General features: G+C 40.3%; 2 protein-coding genes across 6 annotated transcripts in view; one reads left to right on the top strand and one right to left on the bottom strand.

Annotated features, from left to right (window-relative positions):
- Nucleotides 1-24,103, top strand: part of LOC150087601 (ras GTPase-activating protein nGAP-like) — a 604,257-nt gene that overhangs the window by 572,524 nt on the left and 7,630 nt on the right. For 2 of the 3 annotated variants that reach the window (XM_090369157.1, XM_090369158.1), the window contains exons 23-24: nt 6,530-6,632; nt 6,779-6,981. The exons of the other annotated variant lie outside the window; for it this stretch is intronic. In XM_090369157.1, the coding sequence (XP_090225283.1) occupies nt 6,530-6,632; nt 6,779-6,981 (306 nt within the window). The remainder of the gene's footprint in view (nt 1-6,529; nt 6,633-6,778; nt 6,982-24,103) is intronic. 3 annotated transcript variants of the gene reach the window in all.
- The window catches only part of LOC150087600 (uncharacterized), a 268,271-nt gene continuing 251,689 nt past the window's right edge, over nt 7,522-24,103 (bottom strand). For all 3 annotated transcript variants that reach the window (XM_090369160.1, XM_090369161.1, XM_090369163.1), the window contains one exon: nt 7,522-7,741. Coding sequence is in view for 1 of the 3 variants with exons in the window: in XM_090369161.1 (XP_090225287.1) it covers nt 7,721-7,741 (21 nt within the window). In the remaining 2 variants the exon portion in view is untranslated. The remainder of the gene's footprint in view (nt 7,742-24,103) is intronic.

Raw genomic sequence — 24,103 nt, 5'->3', positions numbered from 1 at the left:
CAATCTCCGCCGTCGCACCGTATATCGATAACATATAAAAAACGACCTTGAAGATAGTGGGCGGCAGCGTTGCCAAACGAAAAAATCAAGAACCGCGTAACTCCGAGTTCGCGTAAGTCGGGGTAGCGTAAGTCGGGGTATTACTGTACAGGAATTTTTCTAGCAGGGATAAGGAGGTGATTATCCCCTTGTATAAGGCAATGGTCAGGCCACATCTTGAGTATGGTATACAGGTCTGGAGACCTCATTTTAAGAAGGATGTAGAGTTGTTGGAAAAAGTACAGAGATGGGCAACAAGATTAGTGAATGGAACAAAGGGTTGTTCTTACAAAGAAAGGCTTAATTTTTGCAAATTACAGTGTCTGGAGACTAAGCACCTGTGAGGTGATCTGATTGAGGTGTATGGTTTGAGCCTTGAATGGTTTGAGAATGCTCAATGCTGATTTGATTCTTCCTCTTGCTCAGAATAATCGCCTGAGAGGGCATAAATTCAAATCGAGGAAAAACAGATGTAGGATAGATATGCAGAAGTTTGCCTTTAGCCAGCAGGTAGTTGGTTGGTGGAACAGACTTCCATCCCTTGTTGCAGAAGTTGATAGCCTAAATAAATTTAAGGCTGAGGCTGGACAGATATTTGGAACGAACGGAGGGGTGAAATGGGAGCAGTTTTTTTTTTTTTTTTGGCTGATGCTGCATAAGCTTGCTTTCTTGCATCATATGCCTCTGCTAATGCTATTTATTTTTTTTCTCAGCTATGTTCGGGAGATGTAAATTGGCTATGGAATGACTGCCCTGATCAAATGTCACCTGAAACCATTCTTGGAACATTTATTCATTCATTTCAAAGCTTCAGTGCTGTTTTTATAAGTTCACTTTCATCAACACAGTTTGAAGTAAATCACGTTTTACTGTTCCTCTTTTACTCCTGAGGAAATTAGCTCTCCCTTTCTTGTGCATTGTTTGTTTGTTATTTGGTTTTTAGGAGCATTAGCAACTAAGGCCATATTGCTCTAGAGATATGCAGTGGTCATTCCCTGACCTTTCCGCATCCTCCGTATTTGGTGGTCACAGGCCTGAACCCCGGTCTAATCAAGAAGCGTATGCTACACACTGCTGCTCCTGCCCACCTGGCTATGGAGGCGCCTCTTGTGCATTATGTAATCTTCTAGTCGGGAGGTATGCTTTTCTTTTTTTGAGAAAATCCCTTTTTACAGTTGGATTGAACCATGCCAAATTGTGGGGGGAGAGGACAATTCGGGTTACCATGGAAGCTCTATCAACAGCCAACTGCCTTAGTGTTTCAGCAAGACAATTGGAAGATTCTTCTATTGATTTTTATTTGATTGCACCCTTCCCAGTCATAGCTCATGAATACACCTAATGAGTTATGATTGGGAAGGATCTCCTGATGAGGTGAGAAGTTTGCCTGGTTTTATAAAATTGATGCATTAGCATATATGCATCTCATCACTAATTGCATTACCTTCTTTGAAACTTTTACAGACTGCTCTTTAGCATTAGCACTAGTGGTGGCATATGATTCAAGAAAGCAATCTTGAAGAGCAACAGCAAAAAAAAACACTTCCCATCTCACACATCCATTCCCTGAAACAGTTTGTCAACTTCTTAAATTTATTTAAGCTATGAACTTCCACAAAAGAGTGAATTTTGTTCTGGCAATCAACCACTCACTGGCTAAAAGAAAAGTTCCACAGATCTATTCTGCAACTGTCCTTCCTCAATTTTAATTTCTAAAAATCAAGTGTGTGGTCTGAGAAAGAGGAAGAATCACATCAGCATTGAGCTTACTTCAATCCATTCAAAGCCTTAAGAACTTTTGACACAGAAGCCTATGATAGATATAAGTTGATCTGTAACCAGGTTAGGCAGATTACAAGAAATTTTTGGCAAGGGATGCAAAGAAAAACAGAAAACAGTTCTTCTTTACTTATGTAAACTCTAGAAGGAAGAGGATAAATCAGATTGGTCCAGTTGATATCGATGGTTCAACTGTTGATGATCCTGCTCAGGTAACTAATAAACTAAATGAATATTTTGCATCGACATTCACACATGAGGAGTTATTCAGCGAGGGGAATGCCAGAGGTGTATTCAACTCTGGAAGTAAGCTAGATAATCTTGTAATAACTGATAGTAAAGTGGAGGAGAAATTGTTGAAGTAAATACAAGAAAGGCACCTGGGGTGGATGGGAGTTATCCAGTTATGTTAAAGGAGGCAGCAAAGGAAGTAGGCAAACCCTTAGCCATAATTATGAGAGCTTCCTTGGACTCAGGGGAGGTACCAATAGACTGGAGATGTGCAAATGTGACCCCAGTTCACAAAGGAGGATGAAAGGCTGACACAAGTAATTATAGACCTGTGAGTTTACCATCCGTTCCAGGAAAATTAATGGAGGCACTGGTTAAAGAAGCACTGCAGGATCATCTAGACTTCAGTTGTAGCTCGGACACAGCATGGTTTTGTTAAGGGAAAGTCTTGCCTGACCAATCTGATTGGATACTATGATGCAGTCACAAAAGAACAGAATGCAGGGAATAAATTTGATATTATATATTTGGATCTTAGAAAGGCTTTTGATACTGTTGCACATGGAAGACTGCTGCACAAATTGGAGCAGTCTGGCATTGGAGGCAAATTGCTGCTATGGATAAAGGGATGGTTGAGGGAGAGAGACAGAGAGTGGTAATCAATGGACACTGCTCATCTTGGACTAATGTTATTAGTGGAGTCCCTCATGGTTCAGTGTTGGGACCATTGTTGTCTGTATTTATAAATGATATTGATGATGGTATATCATGCTTAATGTCCAAGTTTGCAGAGGATACAAAGTTTGGAAGAGTTATTAAGGACACTACTGACAGTACGCTGCTGAAACAGGATCTGGAAAGGTTGAGCAGATGGGCTGAGAGGTGGCAAATGAAGTTTAACATTGACAAATGTAAAGTACTACATATGGGAAACAGCAACCCCAGAGCAACATATCAACTCTGGGGTACTACACTGACAGTGGTAGAGAATGCAAAGGACCTGAGGGTAATTGTACAGGCAGATATGAAGTTCTCTGAGCAGTGCAGATGAGCTGCAAGAGTAGCTCATGGTGTCTTATCAATGATATACAGGAATTTTTCTAGCAGGGATAAGGAGGTGATTATTCCCTTGTATAAGGCAATGGTCAGGCCACACCTAGAGTACTGTATACTGGTCTCTAGGCCTCATTTCAAGAAGGATGTAGAGCTGCTGGAACGAGTACAGAGAAGGGCAACAAGATTAGTGAATGAAACAAAGGGTTGCTCTTACGAAGAAAGGCATAAGATTTGCAAATTACAGTGTCTGGAGACTAGGCACCGGCTAGGTGATCTGATAGAGGTGTATAAAGCCTTGAATGGTTTGAGCATGCTCAGTGCTGATGGGATTCTGCCTCTTGCTAACAGAATAATCACCTGGGAGGGCATAAATTCAAATTCAAATTGAGGAAAGACAGCTGTAGGATAGATGTGCTTAAATTTGCCTTTGGCCAGCAGGTGGTTTGGTTGGTTGGTGGAACAGACTTCCAACCCTTGTTGTGGAAGTTGATAGCCTAAATAAATTTAAGGCTCAGCTGGACAGGTATTTCGAACGAACGGAGGGATGAAGTGGAAGTTTTTTTTTTTTTTTTTTTTTGGCTAATGCTGCATAAGCTTGCTTTCTTGCATCATATGTCTCTACTAATGCTAATGCTAACTTCGATCAGATCACTTTCCAGGTGCACCGTTTGAAGATACTGCAATTTCCAGAACTGAAGCCTATTGTGGTAGGACCACCCTTTCATTTGCTTCACCAGTCATGTTGTCCTCTGCAAGGGCATAAATTCAAATTGAGGAATAATGTAGATCTGTTCCCACCAATCTACATCATTCCTAAAATGAGGCCTCCAGACTTGTATACCAAAATTTCCTTTCAAATGTGGCCTAACCATTACTTATATAACGGATAACCACTTTCTTGTCCCTGCTGGCAAAGTTCCTATAGTTACCCTTACAGAAGGAAAAACCATTCCCTTTACCCTTCACAGTAGTTGTTTTTATTTAAATTTTACATTAGTACATTATTTCTTTGTATAGCTGTTTGGTATACTCATCAAGTCAGGGCCTATAACACACTCCTATCCTCATTTTCACAGTGGTTGTCACACCAAACGAACTCAACGTTGCACTGGCTGGATGCACTGCCTTAGATTTGGTATGCTTCTTAGTTAAGAGCATAACCCCGCCCTCCTCTCCCTTCTGTGCACATTGTACTTCTCATATTCAAATTCCGCATGAGTTATGTCTGAGTGACACTGCATCAGTGATATCCACACAATGTCTGCATTTCATGATTTAATCAGTACTTCAAATTCAAATTTATTTACAATTCTTCTTGCACATGCAAATAGCAAGTACACACACACACACACACACACACACACACATGGGTGCCTCCGTAGCCAGGTGGGAAGGAGTAGCAGTGCGTAGCACACACTTCTTGATTAGACCGGGGTTCGAGCCCGTCACCACCAAATACGGAGGATGAGGAAAGGTCAGAGAATGACCACCGTATTTCCCGGAGCAATATGGCCTTAGTTGCTAATGCTCCTAAAAACCAAATAACACACACACACACACACACACACACACACACACACACACACACACACACACACACACACACACACACACACACACACACACACACTTGTTCTTAATCTGAATCACTCTTAATACAGCCCATGTATTTACTTGTTCCGTGACGACTCACAGCAGGGCTTGAAATTCCTGGCACCTCGCTCACTAGGCTCTTGCATGGCCTCCCAATAGAAGAAGTGTTAGAATCACTTTCACCTCTGCCTGAGCTCTAGTTATGTGTTAGTCTTTGTAACCCCCCCCCCCCCCCGAGATAGCATTTTTTGACCCACCTAATACTGTGTCAATAGCATCAGTGAATATTCTTCTGTTTAAATGTATCCCATTCCTGTAAAAACAATCTCTCCTGTCAACAAGCATAGACCAAACTGAGAAAAATTCTACTCCATAAGCCTTGCAATCTCTTTAGGGCCAAACTGATTGACAAGGCTCTGGACATGTATCTCTCATGTCTGGGCAGGACTGCAGACACTTTCAGATTTAATCCTAACTCATGACTTTTTCCCAACATTGTCGTGTACTTGTTAATTAAATCCTCACATCTCCTACTCTTAATATCATTAGTGCCCATGTGCAAAACAATATCACCTATTGCATTCTTTAAAGATAAGTGCACTATGTTATTTAGTTTTGCAATTATTTACATCTTTTTCATTTTCATCTAAATTTACAATTTTACAATTTAGATGTAAATGAAAAAGATGTGTTGTACTCGAGTTAATGGTGTTAAAAGTTTTGATGGTTATCTGCAATGTTACCGTCTGATTTTGGTGTATGCATTGGGCCAGGCATCTGTGGCCCTAGTCATGGAGTATCTTCTCCAACTAAACTTGTTATTATTGACTGTAACAATGCTCCCACAGTCAGAGCAACTATAATCATGTCTCCCATGAGGTTGTTGGTGGCACCTCCCTTTTCATTGGTACACTTTTAATTCCACAGAGATTGAAGCCTTTCTATATGTCAATCACATGTGATCCAGCATGTCATGGGCAAATTACTAATATTTACAAATTTCCCTATAAGGGAAGTTTGCAGATATGAGAACACTGGGTTAGTTGGGCCCAGTGTTCTGATATTTATTTTATTCTTTATCTTATCAGTTAATATATTTTTCTAATCTGTTACTTAGATAACATTACTGAATCTTCGGATGAACTCCTCCCATGCCAGTCTTAATTTCAAGGGTTGGTGTGGTCTTTGGGTAACATATTCAGACAAAAGTATATGCATTGGGAGACCTGAGTTCATATCCTGCCACAAAAAGTGCACAGCTCATTTTTAACTGTTGCACTAATTTATTTGCTGCAATGAAGCATCTGAATAGTTTGTACACTCCTCTGTCCATGGTGATTGTATGAATAATTTATACATAAAAAAAAATAAATAAAATAAACAAACAAATGAAAATTTATTAATAAATAAATAATCAATAAATAAAAAGTTAATAATAAATAGAAATTTATTTATTTATTCAATAAGGGATTAGACTGAATGTCCATGTTGCTGGTTAATTTAAGATAAAACAGATTATCGACAATTAAGAGTGAAAGCACTATCTGTTAATTACTATTTGAAAAGTTTAACTAGCTTCATTCCCATAACAGATTCTTAAAGGATGAAATTAGGTGACTGTTTTTAAGGCTAATGCTAAATAAGCCTAGCTTCCTTGCATCAGTTTGCCTGCAAGGAAGTTTTAAAATACTAAAAAACAAGAAAATATGAAAAAAAAAACCTCACTGAAATTACTGTGTACTTTCGCACATGATTCACCCACATTTATTGTAAATCTTGCTATCAAGTTAAGCTTGGAAAAACAATAATGCAATTATATATTTTTTGACAGATCCAATGAGAGAGAGCAGCAACGCAATGTTTCTCTTCACAAAATGCATTCTGAACATTCTAGTTGCATATCTGTATTTGTTCCACAGAAAACAGTGGAGGAGGTGGGTCCTTTATGACTAATTTCATAGGACTGTGCATGATGCATGCATTTCTGCCAATCACATAGCATGTTACATGTCAGTGGCCCAAGTTCTGCATTTTTAAGATTAATGTTGTTTGACTTGTGACACAATCTTTGTTTGTGTAGTGTGAGGAGCAACTGGAAGAACTGAGGATAATGACTCAGCAGTTGCAGGCCCAGCTACAGAATACAGAAGAAAGATTACGGCAACAAGAAGTTTCTAAAGAACAGGTACTGAAGGAATGGCAGCTTCATCTTGAACAAGAAGAACAAAAAGTATTCAAACATCAGGAGGAAAAAGAACTTCAGATGAAATCAATTGTAACCAGGTATGCTTTCACTTTTCTTTTGTTTATTCAATAAGATCATTCTCATTCTACTTTTAAGTTATAAACCTTGTAAAGCCTACACAATATACATAATCATCTTATAGCTTCGCCTTGAGCTTTGCTTTGAATAATTTCTCCATTAATTTTCAAGTAGTGAATAAATGTAATAATTGATATTTATAATTTTTTTTTTAATATGGTGATAAATTTTACTAAATGATTGTACTACCAACCATTCTTTGGCTGGCCAGGCACCTTTTGTATAATTTTAAGAAGTTAGAGAGTGCCACTAAGGAATAAAAAACAACAAAACATTGAATATATATATATATATATCAAGAACACTGTAACAAAATTTCTTTGTATTTATATATGATCTGGGAATGCTGATTCTGAATACGACTAAAATTTATTCAAAATCAGAATAGCATCAATGGTTTGTCCAGAAATTAAAGAAAATTAAATACGTAATAATATTATATCAGATCTATGAACAATGTTTAACTTCTACATAACAACAGAGTATTCATCTTTGCTACAAGTAAAAAAACAAACTAAAAAAGAAACTCCCAGGTTAATCAAGAAAATTTCCTTAAAAATTTATATTCGAATGTCTTCGTCTTTTGTGGTGAGTGCAACCATCTCAAATCAAGAACCAGATATAGTCATCCATCACAGTTTCTTTAATTTCTTTTCTCCATTGACTACATGTCCTGGTGGAATCTCTCCCCATGCTTTACTAACATTGCCCAAATTTGGCCTGAAAAAATCCAAGTGAGGTACCATTAATGTATCTTTATTGACATTCTGCATTTTATATTTTTATAATTTTCAATCAACTTTTCAAAAAATTTGTAATTTCACTCAATGTTACCAAGAAAGAAAGCCATTCACTGCAAGGCAAAACTGCCAGGCATTAACTCAGCATCAGTCATTCTATCTTCCAGTCAATGTTGGTTTAAGTTATAGAACAATAAATAAGCCACCTCTCACTTTTAAATCAGACAATCTTTGGTAACATAGATTGTATATGCTTGAGGGTGTGTCACCTGAGGTTACAATGCTTCAAGAAAGTATTTAGCCATATCTCCATCACTACATATCCAGCTTGATATGTAGTGATGGAGGCAAACCTTCGTTTCTCAGAATCGAAGGATTGTGGGTGCTAAGCAGGCCAATCAATTTTGGCAAACTGATCTCTCTTCTTCTGTACTGTTCATTTACTGCCTGGCTGTTTGAGAGGCAGAGAAAGAAAGAGAACCTAGTGCAACCACTTTGAAAAACCAGAAGGAATTTCATAATTTTGAAGTAGGCAGTCATCCCATTTATACTGGTCATACCTGATCTTTTAACACATGCTTTACATTTCTGTAGTCCCCTTTAATATATTGACTGGAATTTGGGGGCTGGTCACTCACACACTAGCAAGGCTTTTATGGATTTATTGGATGATTGTTTTCTACATCAGCATGTACGGGAGGCAACTAGAGGGAGTAATACTCTTGATTTGATTATCAGTAGTGATTCTTCATGCATTAAGAATCTGCAGGTACATGAACCACTAGGTGGCAGTGATCACAGTGTGCTGAAGTGGGATTTACTCAAAGAGGTAACTACCATTAGGGGTAAAGGGAAGGGTTATTGCTTCCGTAAAGGCGACTACGATGGACTGAGACAGTATTTAAATTCTATACAGTGGGACCAACTGATGATGTTACCAACAGCAAATTCAAAATGGGAAGCATTCAAAGAACTTATCTTGGAAGCTACTAGGCTTTACATACCAACTAAGAAATATTGTTCAAGGTTTAGGCCAAAATGGATGTCAGATGAACTAATGAGGCATATGGCAGAGAAGAAAAATGCATGAGATACTTACAAATTAACACATGACACAGAAGCCTATGATAGATACAAGTTGATATGCAACCAAGTTACAAAGGAGGTTAGGCAGGCGAAGGCAGATTATGAGAAATCTTTGGCAAGGGATGCAAAGAAAAACAGCAAAGAGTTCTTTACTTATGTAAACTCTAGAAGGAAGGGGATGAATCAGATTGGTCCACTTGATATTGATGGGTCAACTGTTGATGATCCTGCTCAGGTAGCTAACAAACTAAATGAATATTTTGCATCGACATTCACACATGAGCAGTTATTCAGTGAGGGGAATGCCAGAGGTGTATTCAACTCTGGCAGTAAGCTAGAGAATCTTGTAATAACTGAGAGTAAAGTGGAGGAGAAATTGTTAAAGATAAACACAAGAAAGGCACCTGGGGTGAATGCGATCTATCCAGTTATATTAAAGGAGGCAGCAAAGGAAGTAAGCAAACCCTTAGCCATAATTATGAGAGCTTCCTTGGACTCAGGGGAGGTACCCACAGACTGGAAATGTGCAAGTGTGGCCCCAATTCACAAAGGAGGATGAAAGGCTGACATAAGTAATTATAGACCTGTGAGTTTACCTTCCGTTCCAGGAAAATTAATGGAGGCACTGGTTAAAGAAGCACTGCAGGATCATCTAGACTTCAGTTGTAGCTCGGACACAGCATGGTTTTGTTAAGGGGAAGTCTTGCCTGACCAATTTGATTGGATACTATGATGCAGTCACAAAAGAACTGGATGCAGGGAATAACTTTGATATTATATACTTGGATCTTAGAAAGGCTTTTGATACTGTTGCACATGGAAGACTGCTGCACAAAGTGGGGCAGTGTGGCATTGCCGGCAAATTGCTGCTATCGATAAAGGGGTCGTTGAGGGGAAGAAGACAGAGAGTGGTAATCAGTGGACACCGCTCGTCGTGGACTAATGTTATTAGTGGAGTCCCTCAGGGCTCAGTGTTGGGTCCATTATTGTTTTCTGTATTTATAAATGATATTGATGATGGTATATTGAGGCTACTAGTGACGGTCGTGTTCCAAGCCGCTAAGTGGATTTTTCTTATTTATTGATTTAAAATTATTGTTTTTCTAAAACTTTTGATTTAAATTTAGTAGTATAACATTATTTTGTGATTTTTTGATTAATTTTGTGTATTTATTCTTTACTCGGCCTTGTAAAAGTATCGGTAAGGGTTTCCACGTGTTCGTAACTACCGCTACCGTTATTAACTTTCCCGCCATTGTGATACCGTACTAGATATACCGTAGGTTATATACCGTACTAAATAGCGTTAGTTGAACTTCGTTAGCAGTTAAATTGTACGTTTAAATAAATACATATAACGACTTAGATTACAAACGTAATATAATTAATAACATAACATAATTAATTAATAAATTAATAGAATCATGACTCAGACCAGAGCAGCAAAGCAAAAGGCTCAAGCTAATGGAAGTGCTGTGGCTCAGAGCAGAACTGAGGGGGGCAGTTGTCCTCTGACTCACAGCCTTATAAAATGCACTGTTTGCTTGATGTTTGCAGAGCAATCGGGTACGGAACATGATACTGCCAAGGGGGATGTCTTTGTGTGTGCGCGATGCAAGGAGTGTATCGATATCAGGCAACAACTCGGCGTTCTTTTGGGCCTATATGAGAGCTTGAAGGACAGGGTGGATGCCCTCGAAGAAACTAAATTGAGGGGCCCATCAAGCTCTCAGCTGCCCACATCAACGCCAGAGCTTGCACTTGGGCATCGCGTGACACAGAGACAACCCCCAAGGCAGAATGCGCTGGTCCCGAAGGAACTAGTAGTTGTTTGTGACTCTATTGTCAGGGAAACGGGGAACATGCTTTGTAAAAAAGATAGGTGGAACAGGACCAGGGTATGTCTGCCAGGGACAAAGGTTGATGACGTTGTAGAGCGAATATCATCTTTTAAGGGCACAAAAGGTGATATAGTTGTACACGTTGGCACTAATAATATTAAGAGTAGGAGACCGGCAGAATTACTTAACAAGTACAGGTCACTGTTGAACAAAAGCCGAGAATTAGGGTTGAATTTGAAAGTGTCTGCAATTCTGCCCAGACACGATAGGAGGGAGTATATGATGAGAGCCTTGTTGATCAATTCGGCCCTGGAAAGATTGTGCAAGGCTCAAGGGGTAGAATTTTTTTCAGCCTGGACTGTACTTGTTAACAGGAGAGATTGCTTCTACAGGGATAGGATACACTTAAATAGAAAGGGTGCAAGAATATTTGCTGATGCTATCGAGGCAGTGTTAGGTGGGTCGGAAAACTGCTAGCTTGGGGGGAGACAAAGACCAATAGATTGACAGTAGCCACTGGCAGAGGTGAAAGAGATTCTTGCACTGCTTCTATTAGAATGAGCAGAAGCCTGAAAAACAAGATGCATGGTATTTCAGAGACTGCTGGGAGCCATTGTGGTACAAGTAAACACATGGGTTGTGTTAGGGTAGCTAAGAATAGAAACAGGTGCAGGTATACTTGCGTGTACACCAATGCTAGGAGTTTAGTAAATAAATTTGATGAATTTGAGGTATTGCTCAAAACATCGAAGGCAGATATTGTTGGGATATCAGAGACGTGGTGTCACACAGATATAAGGGATGCGGAACTGCAATTTGGGGAGTACAACGTCTACAGAAAGGATAGACAGGATAGGAAGGGGGGAGGTGTTATGCTATTAGTTAAGAAACACATAAAAACCAAGGAAGTGAAGCCAGTCGACATCGCTGGACAGTGCAGTGTGGAGTCAGTTTGGTGTGACATAAACATTGGGAGGTCAAAATTGAGAGTAGGAGTGTGCTATAGGCCTAATGACTCTGATGAGTATAATAAGGAACTGTACAGGGAAATAGAGTGGGCCAGTAAATCAGAGTGTCTTATAATGGGAGATTTTAATTTCCCAGATATTGACTGGAATTTGGGGGCTGAATACTCACACACTAGCAGGGCTTTTGTGGATTTATTGGATGATTGTTTTCTACATCAGCATGTTCGGGAGGCAACTAGAGGGAGTAATACTCTTGATTTGATTATCAGCAGTGATTCTTCATGCATTAAGAATCTGCAGATAAATGAACCACTAGGTGGCAGTGATCACAGTGTGCTGAAGTGGGATTTACTCAAAGAGGTAACTACCATTAGGGGTAAAGGGAAGGGTTATTGCTTCCGTAAAGGCGACTACGATGGACTGAGACAGTATTTAAATTCTATACAGTGGGACCAACTGATGATGTTACCAACAGCAAATTCAAAATGGGAAGCATTCAAAGAACTTATCTTGGAAGTTACTAGGCTTTACATACCAACTAAGAAATATTGTTCAAGGTTTAGGCCAAAATGGATGTCAGATGAACTAATGAGGCATATGGCAGAGAAGAAAAATGCATGGGATACTTACAAATTAACACATGACACAGAAGCCTATGATAGATACAAGTTGATATGCAACCAAGTTACAAAGGAGGTTAGGCAGGCGAAGGCAGATTACGAGAAATCCTTGGCAAGGGATGCAAAGAAAAACAGCAAAGAGTTCTTTACTTATGTAAACTCTAGAAGGAAAGGGATGAATCAGATTGGTCCACTTGATATTGATGGGTCAAGTGTTGATGATCCTGCTCTGGTGGCTAACAAACTAAATGAATATTTTGCATCGACATTCACACATGAGGAGTTATTCAGCGAGGGGAATGCCAGAGGTGTATTCAACTCTAGCAGTAAGTTACAGAATCTTGAAATAACTGGGAGTAAAGTGGAGGAGAAACTGTTGAAGATAAACACAAGAAAGGCACCCGGGGTGGATGGGATCTATCCAGTTATATTAAAGGAGGCAGCAAAGGAAGTAAGCAAACCCTTAGCCATAATTATGAGAGGTACCCATAGACTGGAAATGTGCAAATGTGACCCCAATTCACAAAGGAGGATCAAAGGCTGACACAAGTAATTATAGACCTGTGAGCTTGACTTCTGTTCCAGGAAAATTAATGGAGGCACTGGTTAAAGACGCACTGCAGGATCATTTAGACAAGACTTCAGTTATAGCTCAGACACAGCATGGTTTTGTTAAGGGGAAGTCTTGCCTGACCAACTTGATTGGATACTATGATGCAGTCACAAAAGAACTGGATGCAGGGAATAACTTTGATATTATATACTTGGATCTTAGAAAGGCTTTTGATACTGTTGCACATGCAAGACTGCTACACAAATTGGAGCAGTGTGACATTGGAGGCAAATTGCTGCTATGGATAAAGGGGTGGTTGAGGGGGAGAAGACAGAGAGTGGTAATCAATGGACACTGCTCATCGTGGACTGATGTTATTAGTGGAGTCCCTCAGGGCTCAGTGTAGGGTCCATTATTGTTTTCTGTATTTATAAATGATATTGATGATGGTATATCGGGATTAATGTATAAGTTTGCAGACGATACAAAGGTTGGCAGGGTTGTCAAGGACACTACTGACACTATGCTTCTGCAACAGGATCTGGAAAGGTTGAGCAGATGGGCTGAGAGGTGGCAAATGAAGTTTAACATTGACAAATGTAAAGTACTACACATGGGAAACAGCAACCCCAGAGCAACGTATCAACTCTATGGTACAACACTGACAGTGGTAGAGAATGAAAGGGACTTGGGGGTGGTTGTGCAGGCAGATATGAAGTTCTCTGAGCAGTGCAGACGGGCTGCAAGAGTAGCTCATGGAGTATTGTCAATGATATACAGGAATTTTTCCAGCAGGGATAAGGAGGTGATTATTCCATTGTATAAGGCGATGGTCAGGCCACACCTAGAGTACTGTATACAGGTCTGGAGGCCTCATTTCAAGAAGGATGTAGAGCTGCTGGAACGAGTACAGAGAAGGGCAACAAGATTAGTGAATGGAACAAAGGGGTGCTCTTACGAAGAAAGGCTTAAGTTTTGCAAATTACAGTGTCTGGAGACTAGGCACCAGCGAGGTGATTTGATAGAGGTGTATAAAGCCTTGAATGGTTTAAGCATGCTCAATGCTGATGGGATTCTTCCTCTAGCTCAGAATAATCACCTGAGAGGGCATAAATTCAAATTGAGGAAAGACAGATGTAGGATAGGCGTGCGGAAATTTGCCTTTAGCCAGCGGGTGGTTGGTTGGTGGAACAGACTTCCATCCCTTGTGGTGGAGGTTGATAGCCTAAATAAGTTTGAGGCTCAGCTGGACAGGTATTTTGAACGAACAGAGGGGTGAAGTGGAAGTGGTTTTTTTTTTTTTTTTTTTTTTTTTTTGGCTGATGCTGCATAAGCTTGCTTTCTTGAATCAAATGCCTCTTCTAATGCTAATGCTAATGCTAATATCAAGCTTAATGTCCAAGTTTGCAGACGATACGAAGGTTGGCAGGGTTGTCAAGGACACTACTGACTATGCTGCTGAAACAGGATCTGGAAAGGTTGAGCAGATGGGCTGAGAGATGGCAAATGAAGTTTAACATTGACAAATGTAAAGTACTACATATGGGAAACAGCAACCCCACAGCAACATATCAACTCTGTGGTACTACACTGACAGTGGTAGAGAATGAAAGGGACCTGGGGGTGGTTGTGCAGGCAGATATGAAGTTCTCTGAGCAGTGCAGATGGGCTGCAAGAGTAGCTCATGGTGTATTGTCAATGATATATAGGAATTTTTCTAGCAGGGATAAGGAGGTGATTATTCCCTTGTATAAGGCAATGGTCAGGCCACTTTTCTGTATACAGGTCTGGAGGCCTCATTTCAAGAAGGATGTAGAGATGCTGGAACGAGTATAGAGAAGGGCAAGAAGATTAGTGAATGGAACAAAGGGGTGCTCTTACGAAGGAAGGCTTAAGTTTTGCAAATTACAGTGGCTGGAGACTAGGCACCAGCGAGGTGATCTGATAGAGGTGTATAAAGCCGTGAATGGTTTGAGCATGCTCAATGCTGATCGGATTCTTCCTCTTGCTCAGAATAATCACCTGAGAGGGAATAAATTCAAATTGAAGAAAGCAGATGTAGGATAGACGTGAGGAAATTTGCCTTTAGCCAGCAGGTGGTTGGTTGGTGGAACAGACTTCCATCCCTTGTCGTGGAAGTTGATAGCCTAAATAAGTTTAAGGTTCAGTTGGATAGGTATTTCGAACGAACAGAGGGGTGAAGTGGAACTAGTTATTTTTTTTTTTTTGGCTGATGCTGCATAAGCTTGCTTTCTTGCATCAAATGCCTCTACTAATGCTAATGCTAATATGAACAGGATACAATAAATATACTCATCAATGAGTGTATATTTATTCCTACTGTGAATAAAAATAGCTTCCAAAACTTGAAGAGATGCCACTCTTTTGTATTTTGACTAATACCAATTTCTTCATGAAGATCAATAAAACTAAAACAGTAGCACAGGGAGCAGTGTAAAGATATGCATAAGTGACATATCTTTTTCTGTATGTAGATGTCTTGAAGCTGATATTAAATAGATGCCATTCTTTTAAATGTCAGGAGCTTTGCATTGGATTCAGTTAAATCCATGTCCCTCACTAAGTCATCCGCTCAAAATTTACTCAAAAAAGCTTATGAGGTATAATCCCAATTATTCTTTTCACTGGATTCACCATCAAATTCTGAACACTTTACTCTGGAAGTAGATTGAGAATTGGCAGATCTTCATTGTGTGCCTCTGGAGCAATAGAGGATGGAATGCTGGAATAAACTAGATTTTTTAATCTGCAGACTTTGTAAACTTTGATATATCCACCATAAAAATCAGAAGTAATCATGATGGTTTGTTGGCTCTCACTCTCCATATTCAAGGTATGGAAGAAGGCATATACTCACCACTAACACAAAATCATCCCTTTATTTTTTTATGGTGGTACTTAGTGCCGCACATGGGTTGAAGGTTGAGAAGATAAAAGAAGATACTTATTGACGTTAGACTTCAATTTCTGTAGATTGCAATTTTCAGGATATACATATACAGAGGTTGTTATATGTATATCCTGATGAGGAAGAAGAAAAGTTGGTTCTCTGTGTTTGAAATTGGACAGTGAAAGAGTACTCACTGGTTGCGGCACGTGCTTGGACTGGTTTGGGGTGGGGGGAATATAAACGCCAATTCAGAAGATGGGGTCCATGGAAATATCTATAGAAGGGGCATGAAGCAGAAATGGAACATCTATGGGACAGAGAATGGAAACAAATTTGTAAGGAGATTGATCATTAATTAACCTAACTGCCCCCTTTCAAATGGGACTGAGAAAAAATTGTTCCCAAATGTGGGGTAGTTGCTCCAGATATGAAAAAATATTTATGATGTGATTATGCCAAGAGAAATTAGAAATAATGTTAATGCCAACAGAGATATTAGTATTAATAGGGGCAAATGATGCAAAGAAGCAAGCCTACACATCATCAGCAAAAAAAAAAAAAAAAAAAAAAATCACCTATCCATCCCCTTCAGTAGTTTGTCTAGTTCTTCCTTGAATTTATTAAAACTATCCACTTCCACAACAGAAGCTTGTTACAGCATTCAACCACCCATAGGCTGTGAAGGCAAACGTTTACACTTCTGTTCTACAACCATCCTTCCTCAATTTGAATTTATGCCCCATGTGCATAGTAGGAGCAAGAGGAAGAGTCCCATCATCACAAAATTTTCTGAAGCCATTCGAGGCCTTAAATGCCTCAATCAGATCACCTCGCAGGTGCCTAGTCTACAGATGCTGCAATTTGCAGAAGTGAAGCCTTTCTTGGTAAGAGCACCCTTTTCTTTCCCTCACCAATCTCATTGCCTGTACCCATTTCAGCAGCACTGCATCCTTCCCAAAATGAGCCCACCTGACCTATATGCAGTAATCAAGATATGGCCTGACCATTGCCTTATGCAATGGGATCCTCACCTTCTTATCCCTGATAGCAAAATTCCTGTATATCATTGACAATTTCATCAGCTGCCCTGTATGTACTGCTCAGAGAACTTAATATCCAGCTGCACATTTTTTTAATTGAAAAATTGGAAAATGAAAAGCAACTTTTTCATTTTCCAGTGCCCTGAGTATAGCATCACACAGTTGGTACATTACTCTGAGGTTACTTTGAATTAGCATTAGCATTAGTAGAGGCATATGATGCAAGAAAGCAAGCTTATTCAGCATCAGCCAAAAAAAAAAAAAAAAAAAAACCCTCTCCCATTTCACCCCTCCGTTCGTTCGAAATACCTGTCCAGTTGAGCTTTAAATTTGTTTAGGCTATCAACTTCAACAACAAGTGATGGAAGTCGGTTCCACCAACCAACCACCCGCTGGCCAAAGGCAAATTTCCGCACATCTATCCGACATCCGTCCTTCCTCAATTTGAATTTATGCCCTCTGAGGTGATTATTCTGAGAAAGATGAAGAATCCCATTGGCACTGAGCATGCTCAAACCATTCAAAGCCTTATACACCTCTATCAGATCACCTCGCCGGTGCCTAGTCTCCAGACTCTGTAATTTGCAAAACTTAAGCCTTTCTTCGTAAGAGCAACCCTTTGTTCCATTTACTAATCTTGTTGCCCTTCTCTGTACCCGTTCCAGCAGCTCTACATCCTTCTTGAAATGAGGCCTCCAGACCTGTATACAGTACTCAAGATGTGGCCTAACCATTGCCTTATACAAGGGAATAATCACCTCCTTATCCCTGCTAGAAAAATTCCTGTATATCATTGACAAGACACCATGAGCTACTCTTGCAGCTCGTCTGCACTGCTCAGAGAACTTCATATCTGCCTGCACAATTACCCCCAGGTCCTTTTCATTCTCCACCACTGTCAGTGTAGTACCGCAGAGTTGATACATTGCTCTGGGGTTACTGTTACCCATATGTAGTACTTTACATTTGTCAATGTTAAACTTCATTTGCCACCTCTCAGCCCATCTGTTCAACCTTTCCAGATCCTGTTGCAGCAGCATAGCGTCAGTAGTGTCCTTAACGACCCTGCCAACCTTTGTATCATCTGCAAACTTAGACATTAAACTTGATATCCCATCATCAATATCATTCATAAACACCGAAAACAACAATGGACCCAACACTGAACCTTGAGGAACTCCACTAATAACATTAGTCCAAGTTGAGCAGTGTCCATTGATTACCACTCTCTGTCTTCTGCCACTCAACCATCCCCTTATCCATAGCAGCAATTTGCCTCCAATGCCACACGGCTCCAATTTGTGCAGCAGTCTTCCATGTGCAACAGTATCAAAAGCCTTTCTAAGATCCAAATATATAATATCAAAGTTATTCCCTGCATCCAGTTCTTTTGTGACTACATCATAGTATCCAATCAAATTGGTCAGGCAAGACCTGCCCTTAACAAAACCATGCTGCGTCTGAGCTATAACTGAATTCTTGTCTAGATGATCCTGCAGTGCTTCTTTAACCAGTGCCTCCATTAATTTACCTGGAACAGAAGTTAAACTAACAGGTCTATAATTACTTGTGTCAGCCTTTGATCCTCCTTTGTGAATTGGGGTTACATTTGCACATCTCCAGTCTATGGGTACCTCCCCTGAGTCCAAACAAGCTCTCATAATTATGGCTAGGGGTTTGCATACTTCCTTTGCTGCCTCCTTTAATATAACTGGATAGATCCCATCCACCCCAGGTGCCTTTTTTATGTTTATCCTCAACAATCTCTCCTCCACTTTCCTCTCAGTTATTACAAAATCATCCAGCTCACTGCCAATGTTTACTTTACCTACATCATTCTCCTTCCTGAATAACTCCTCATGCGTGAATGTAGATGCAAAATACTCGTTTAGATTGTTAGCCACCTGAGCAGGATCCTCAACTGTTGAACCATCACTATCCAGTGGACCAATCTTCGTTAGCAGTTAAATTGTACGTTTAAATAAATACATATAACGACTTAGATTACAAACGTAATATAATTAATTTTATTTAACATAATTAATTATACATATAACCACTTAGGTTACGTAACATAAATAATTAGTAAAAACAAATAATTAATACATAACTTGATACGAAAGTTATATAAAGGGATTTCGCAGATAACACTCGTTACTGAAACGTAAATATTTCGTAGATAACACTCGTTACTGAAACGTAAATATTCCGTAGATAACACTCGTTACTGAAACATAAATATAGCGTTATAACTGTGTTTGGATACAAGTTTAGGATTTAATTTTGTACAGAAATCGAAATTTTATTGAAAGTAACTCTAAATCATGACTCAAACCAGAGCAGCAAAGCAAAGGGCTCAAGCTAATGGGAATGCTGTGGCCCAGGGGAGAACTGAGGGGGGCAGTTGTCCTCTGAATCACAGCCTTGTAAGATGCACTATTTGCTTGATGTTTGCGGAGCAGTCAAGTATGGGACATGATACTGCCATGGGGGATGTCTTTGTGTGTGTGCGATGCAAGGAGTGTAAGGAGATAAGGCGACAACTCAGCGTTGTTATGGGCCTATATGAGAGCTTGAAGGATAGGGTGGATGCCCTCGAAGGATTACAAGTGAGGGGCCCATCAAGCTCTCAGCTGCCCACACCAATGCCAGAGCTTGCACTTGGTCATCGCGGAACACAGCGGCAACCCCCAAGGCAGAATGCGCTGGTCCCAAAGGAACTAGTAGTTGTTGGTGACTCTATTGTCAGGGAAACGGGAAACATGCTTTGTAAAAAGGATAGGTGGAATAGGACCAGGGTATGTCTGCCAGGGGCAAAAGTTGATGACGTTGTAGAGCGGATATCATCTTTTAAGGGCACAAAAGGTGATATAGTTGTACACGTTGGCACTAATGACATTAAGAGTAGGAGACCGGCGGAATTACTTGACAAGTACAGGTCACTGATGAAAAAAAGCCGTGAATTAGGGTTGAAATTGAAAGTGTCTGCAATTCTGCCCAGACACGATAGGAGGGAGTATATGATGAGAGCCCTGTCAATCAATTCGGCCCTGGAAAGATTGTGCAGGGCTCAAGGGGTAGAATTTTTTTCAGCCTGGTCTGTACTTGTTAACAGGAGAGACTGCTTCTACAGGGATGGGATACACTTAAATAGAAAGGGTGCAAGAATGTTTGCTGATGCTATCGAGGCAATGTTAGGTGGGTCGGAAAACTGCTAGATTGGGGGGATACAAGGACTAATAGATTAACAGTAGCCACTGGCAGAGGTGAAAGTGATTCTTGCACTGCTTCTATTGGAATGAGCCGCAGCCTGGAAAATAAGATGCAGGATATTTCAGAGACTGCTGGGAATCATTGGGGTACAAGTAAACACATGGGTTGTGTTAGGGTAGCTAAGAAAAAGAACAGGTGCATGTATACTTGTGTGTACACCAATGCTAGGAGTTTAGTAAATAAATTTGATGAATTTGAGGTATTGCTCAAAACATCAAAGGCAGATATTGTGGGGATTTCAGAGACGTGGTGTCACACAGATATAAGAAATGCAGAACTGGAATTTGGGGAGTACAATGTCTACAGAAAGGATAGACAGGATAGGAAGGGAGGAGGGGTTATGCTATTAGTTAAAAAACACATAAAATCCAAGGAAGTGAAGCCAGTCGACATCGCTGGACAGTGCAGTGTCGAGTCAGTTTGGTGTGACATAAGCATTGGGAGATCAAAATTGAGAGTAGGAGTGTGCTATAGGCCTAATGACTCTGATGAGTATAATAAGAAACTGTTCGGAGAAATAGAGTGGGCCAGTAAATCAGAGAGTCTTATAATGGGGGATTTTAATTTCCCAGATATTGACTGGAATTTGGGGGCTGGTCACTCACACAGTAGCAAGGCTTTTGTGGATTTATTGGATGATTGTTTTCTACATCAGCATGTTCGGGAGGCAACTAGAGGGAGTAATACTCTTGATTTGATTATCAGTAGTGATTCTTCATGCATTAAGAATCTGCAGATAAATGAACCACTTGGTGGCAGTGATCACAGTGTGCTGAAGTGGGAGTTACTCAAAGAGGTAACTACCATTAGGGGTAAAGGGAAGGGGTATTGCTTTCGTAAAGGCGACTACAATGGACTGAGACAGTATTTAAATTCTATACAGTGGGATCAACTGATGATATTGCCAACAGCAAATTCAAAATGGGAAGCATTCAAAGAACTTATCGTGGAAGCTACTAGGCTTTACATACCAACTAAGAAATATTGTTCAAGGTTTAGGCCTAAATGGTTGTCAGATGAACTAATGAGGCATATGGCAGAGAAGAAAAATGCATGGGATACATACAAATTAACACGTGACACGGACGCCTATGATAGATACAAGTTGATCTGTAACCAAGTTACAAAGGAGGTTAGGCAGGCGAAGGCAGATTACGAGAGATCCTTGGCAAGGGATGCGAAGAAAAACAGCAAAGAGTTCTTTACTTATGTAAACTCTAGAAGGAAGGGGATGAATCAGATTGGTCCACTTGAGATCGATGGGTCAACTGTTGATGACCCTGCTCGGGTAGCTAACAAACTAAATGAATATTTTGCATCGACATTCACACATGAGGAGTTATTCAGCGAGGGGAATGCCAGAGGTGTATTCAACTCTAGCAGTAAGCTAGAGAATCTTGTAATAACTGAGAGCAAAGTGGAGGAGAAATTGTTGAAGATAAACACAAGAAAGGCACCTGGGGTGGATGGGATCTATCCAGTTATATTAAAGGAGGCAGCAAAGGAGGTAAGCAAACCCTTAGCCATAATTATGAGAGCTTCCTTGGACTCAGGGGAGGTACCCATTGACTGGAGATGTGCAAATGTGACCCCAATTCACAAAGGGGGATCAAAGGCTGACACAAGTAATTATAGACCTGTGAGTTTAACTTCTGTTCCCGGAAAATTAATGGAGGCACTGGTGAAAGAAGCACTGCAGGATCATCTAGACAAGACTTCAGTTATAGCTAGGACACAGCATGGCTTTGTTAAGGGGAAGTCTTGCCTGACCAATTTGATTGGATACTATGATGCAGTCACAAAAGAACTGGATGCAGGGAATAACTTTGATATTATATACTTGGATCTTAGAAAGGCTTTTGATACTGTTGCACATGGAAGACTGCTGCACAAATTGGAGCAGTGTGGCATTGGAGGCAAGTTGCTGCTATGGATAAAGGGGTGGTTGAGGGGGAGAAGACAGAGAGTGGTAATCAATGGACACTGCTCATCGTGGACTAATGTTATTAGTGGAGTCCCTCAGGGTTCAGTATTGGGGCCTTTATTGTTTTCTGTATTTATAAATGATATTGATGATGGTATATCAGGCTTAATGTCCAAGTTTGCAGACGATACGAAGGTTGGCAGGGTTGTCAAGGACACTACTGACACTATGCTGCTGCAACAGGATTTGGAAAGGTTGAGCAGATGGGCTTCGAGGTGGCAAATGAAGTTTAACATTGACAAATGTAAAGTACTACATATGGGAAACAGCAACCCCAGAGCAACGTATCAACTCTGTGGTACTACACTGACAGTGGTAGAGAATGAAAGGGACCTGGGGGTGGTGGTGCAGGCAGATATGAAGTTCTCTGAGCAGTGCAGACGAGCTGCAAGAGTAGCTCATGGTGTATTGTCAATGATATATAGGAATTTTTCTAGCAGGGATAAGGAGGTGATTATTCCCTTGTATAAGGCAATGGTCAGGCCACACCTAGAGTACTGTATACAGGCCTGGAGGCCTCATTTCAGGAAGGATGTAGAGCTGCTGGAACGAGTACAGAGAAGGGCAACTAGATTGGTGAATGGGACAAAGGGGTTCTCTTACGAAGAAAGGCTTAAGTTTTGCAAATTACAGTGTCTGGAAACTAGGCACCAGCGGGGTGATCTGATAGAGGTGTACAAAGCCTTGAATGGTTTGAGCATGCTCAATGCTGATGGGATTCTTCCTCTAGCTCAGAAAAATCACCTGAGAGGGCATAAATTCCAATTGAGGAAAGACAGATGTAGGATAGATGTGCGGAAATTTGCCTTTAGCCAGCGGGTGGTTGGTGGGTGGAACAGACTTCCATCCCTTGTCGTGGAAGTTGATAGCCTAAATAAGTTTAAGGCTCAGCTGGACAGGTATTTCGAACGAACAGAGGGGTGAAGTGGAAGTGGTTATTTTTATTTATTTATGTTACTTTTTTTTTTTTTTTTTTTTTTGGCTGATGTTGCATAAGCTTGCTTTCTTGCATCAAATGCCTCTACTAATGCTAATGCTAAATCTGATTCATCCCTTTCCTTCTCGAGTTGAAGTATGTAAAGAACTCCTTTCTGTTTTTCTTTGCATCCTTTGCCAAGGATTTTTCGTAGTCTGCCTTTGCCTGCCTAATCTCCTTTGTGACTTGGTTACAGACCAACTTATATCTATCATAGGCTTCCATGTCACCCATTAATTTGTATGTATCCCATGCATTTTTCTTCTCTGCCACATGTCTCATTAGTCCATCTGACAACCATTTAGGCCTAAACCTTGAACAATATTTCTTAGTTGGTATGTAAAGCCTGGTAGCCACCAAGATTAGTTCCTTGAATGCTTTCCATTTTGAGTTTGCTGTTGGTAACATCATCAGTTGGTCCCACTGTATAGAATTTAAATACTGTCTCAGACCATCATAGTCGCCTTTACGAAAACAAAAACCCTTCCCTTTACCTCTGATGGTAGCTACCTCCTTGAGTAAATCCCACTTCAACACACTGTGATCACTGCCACCTAGTGGTTCATTTATCTGCAGGTTCTTAATGCATGAAGAATCACTACTGATAATCAGATCAAGAATATTGCTCCCTCTTGTTGCCTCACGTACATGCTGATGTAGAAAACAATCATCCAATAAATCCACAAAAGCCTTGCTAGTGTGCGAGTGACCAACCCACAAATTCCAGTCAATATCTGGGAAATTAAAATCCCCCATTATAAGACTCTCTGATTTACTGGCCCACTCTATTTCCCTGTACAATATATTATTATACTCATCAGAGTCATTAGGCCTATAGCACACTCCTACTCTCAATTTTGATTTCCCTATGCTTATGTCACACCAAACTGACTCGACACTGCCCTGTCCATCGATGTCAACTGGCTTCACTTCCTTTGACTTTATGTGTTTCTTAATTAATAGCATAACCCCTCCTCCCCTCCTGTCCTGTCTATCCTTTCTATATACATTGTATTACCCAAATTCCAGTTCCGCATTACTTATATCTGTGTGACACCACGTCTCTGATATCCCAACAATATCTGCCTTT

Source organism: Mastigoproctus giganteus, chromosome 3 (assembly GCF_048544385.1).
Source record: "Mastigoproctus giganteus isolate SK-2022 chromosome 3, ASM4854438v1, whole genome shotgun sequence".
In the NCBI taxonomy this organism is placed as follows: Eukaryota; Metazoa; Arthropoda; class Arachnida; order Uropygi; family Thelyphonidae; genus Mastigoproctus; species Mastigoproctus giganteus.
The sequence above is the reverse complement of the archived record's forward strand: the minus strand, read 5'-3'. Positions and strand labels throughout refer to the sequence as shown.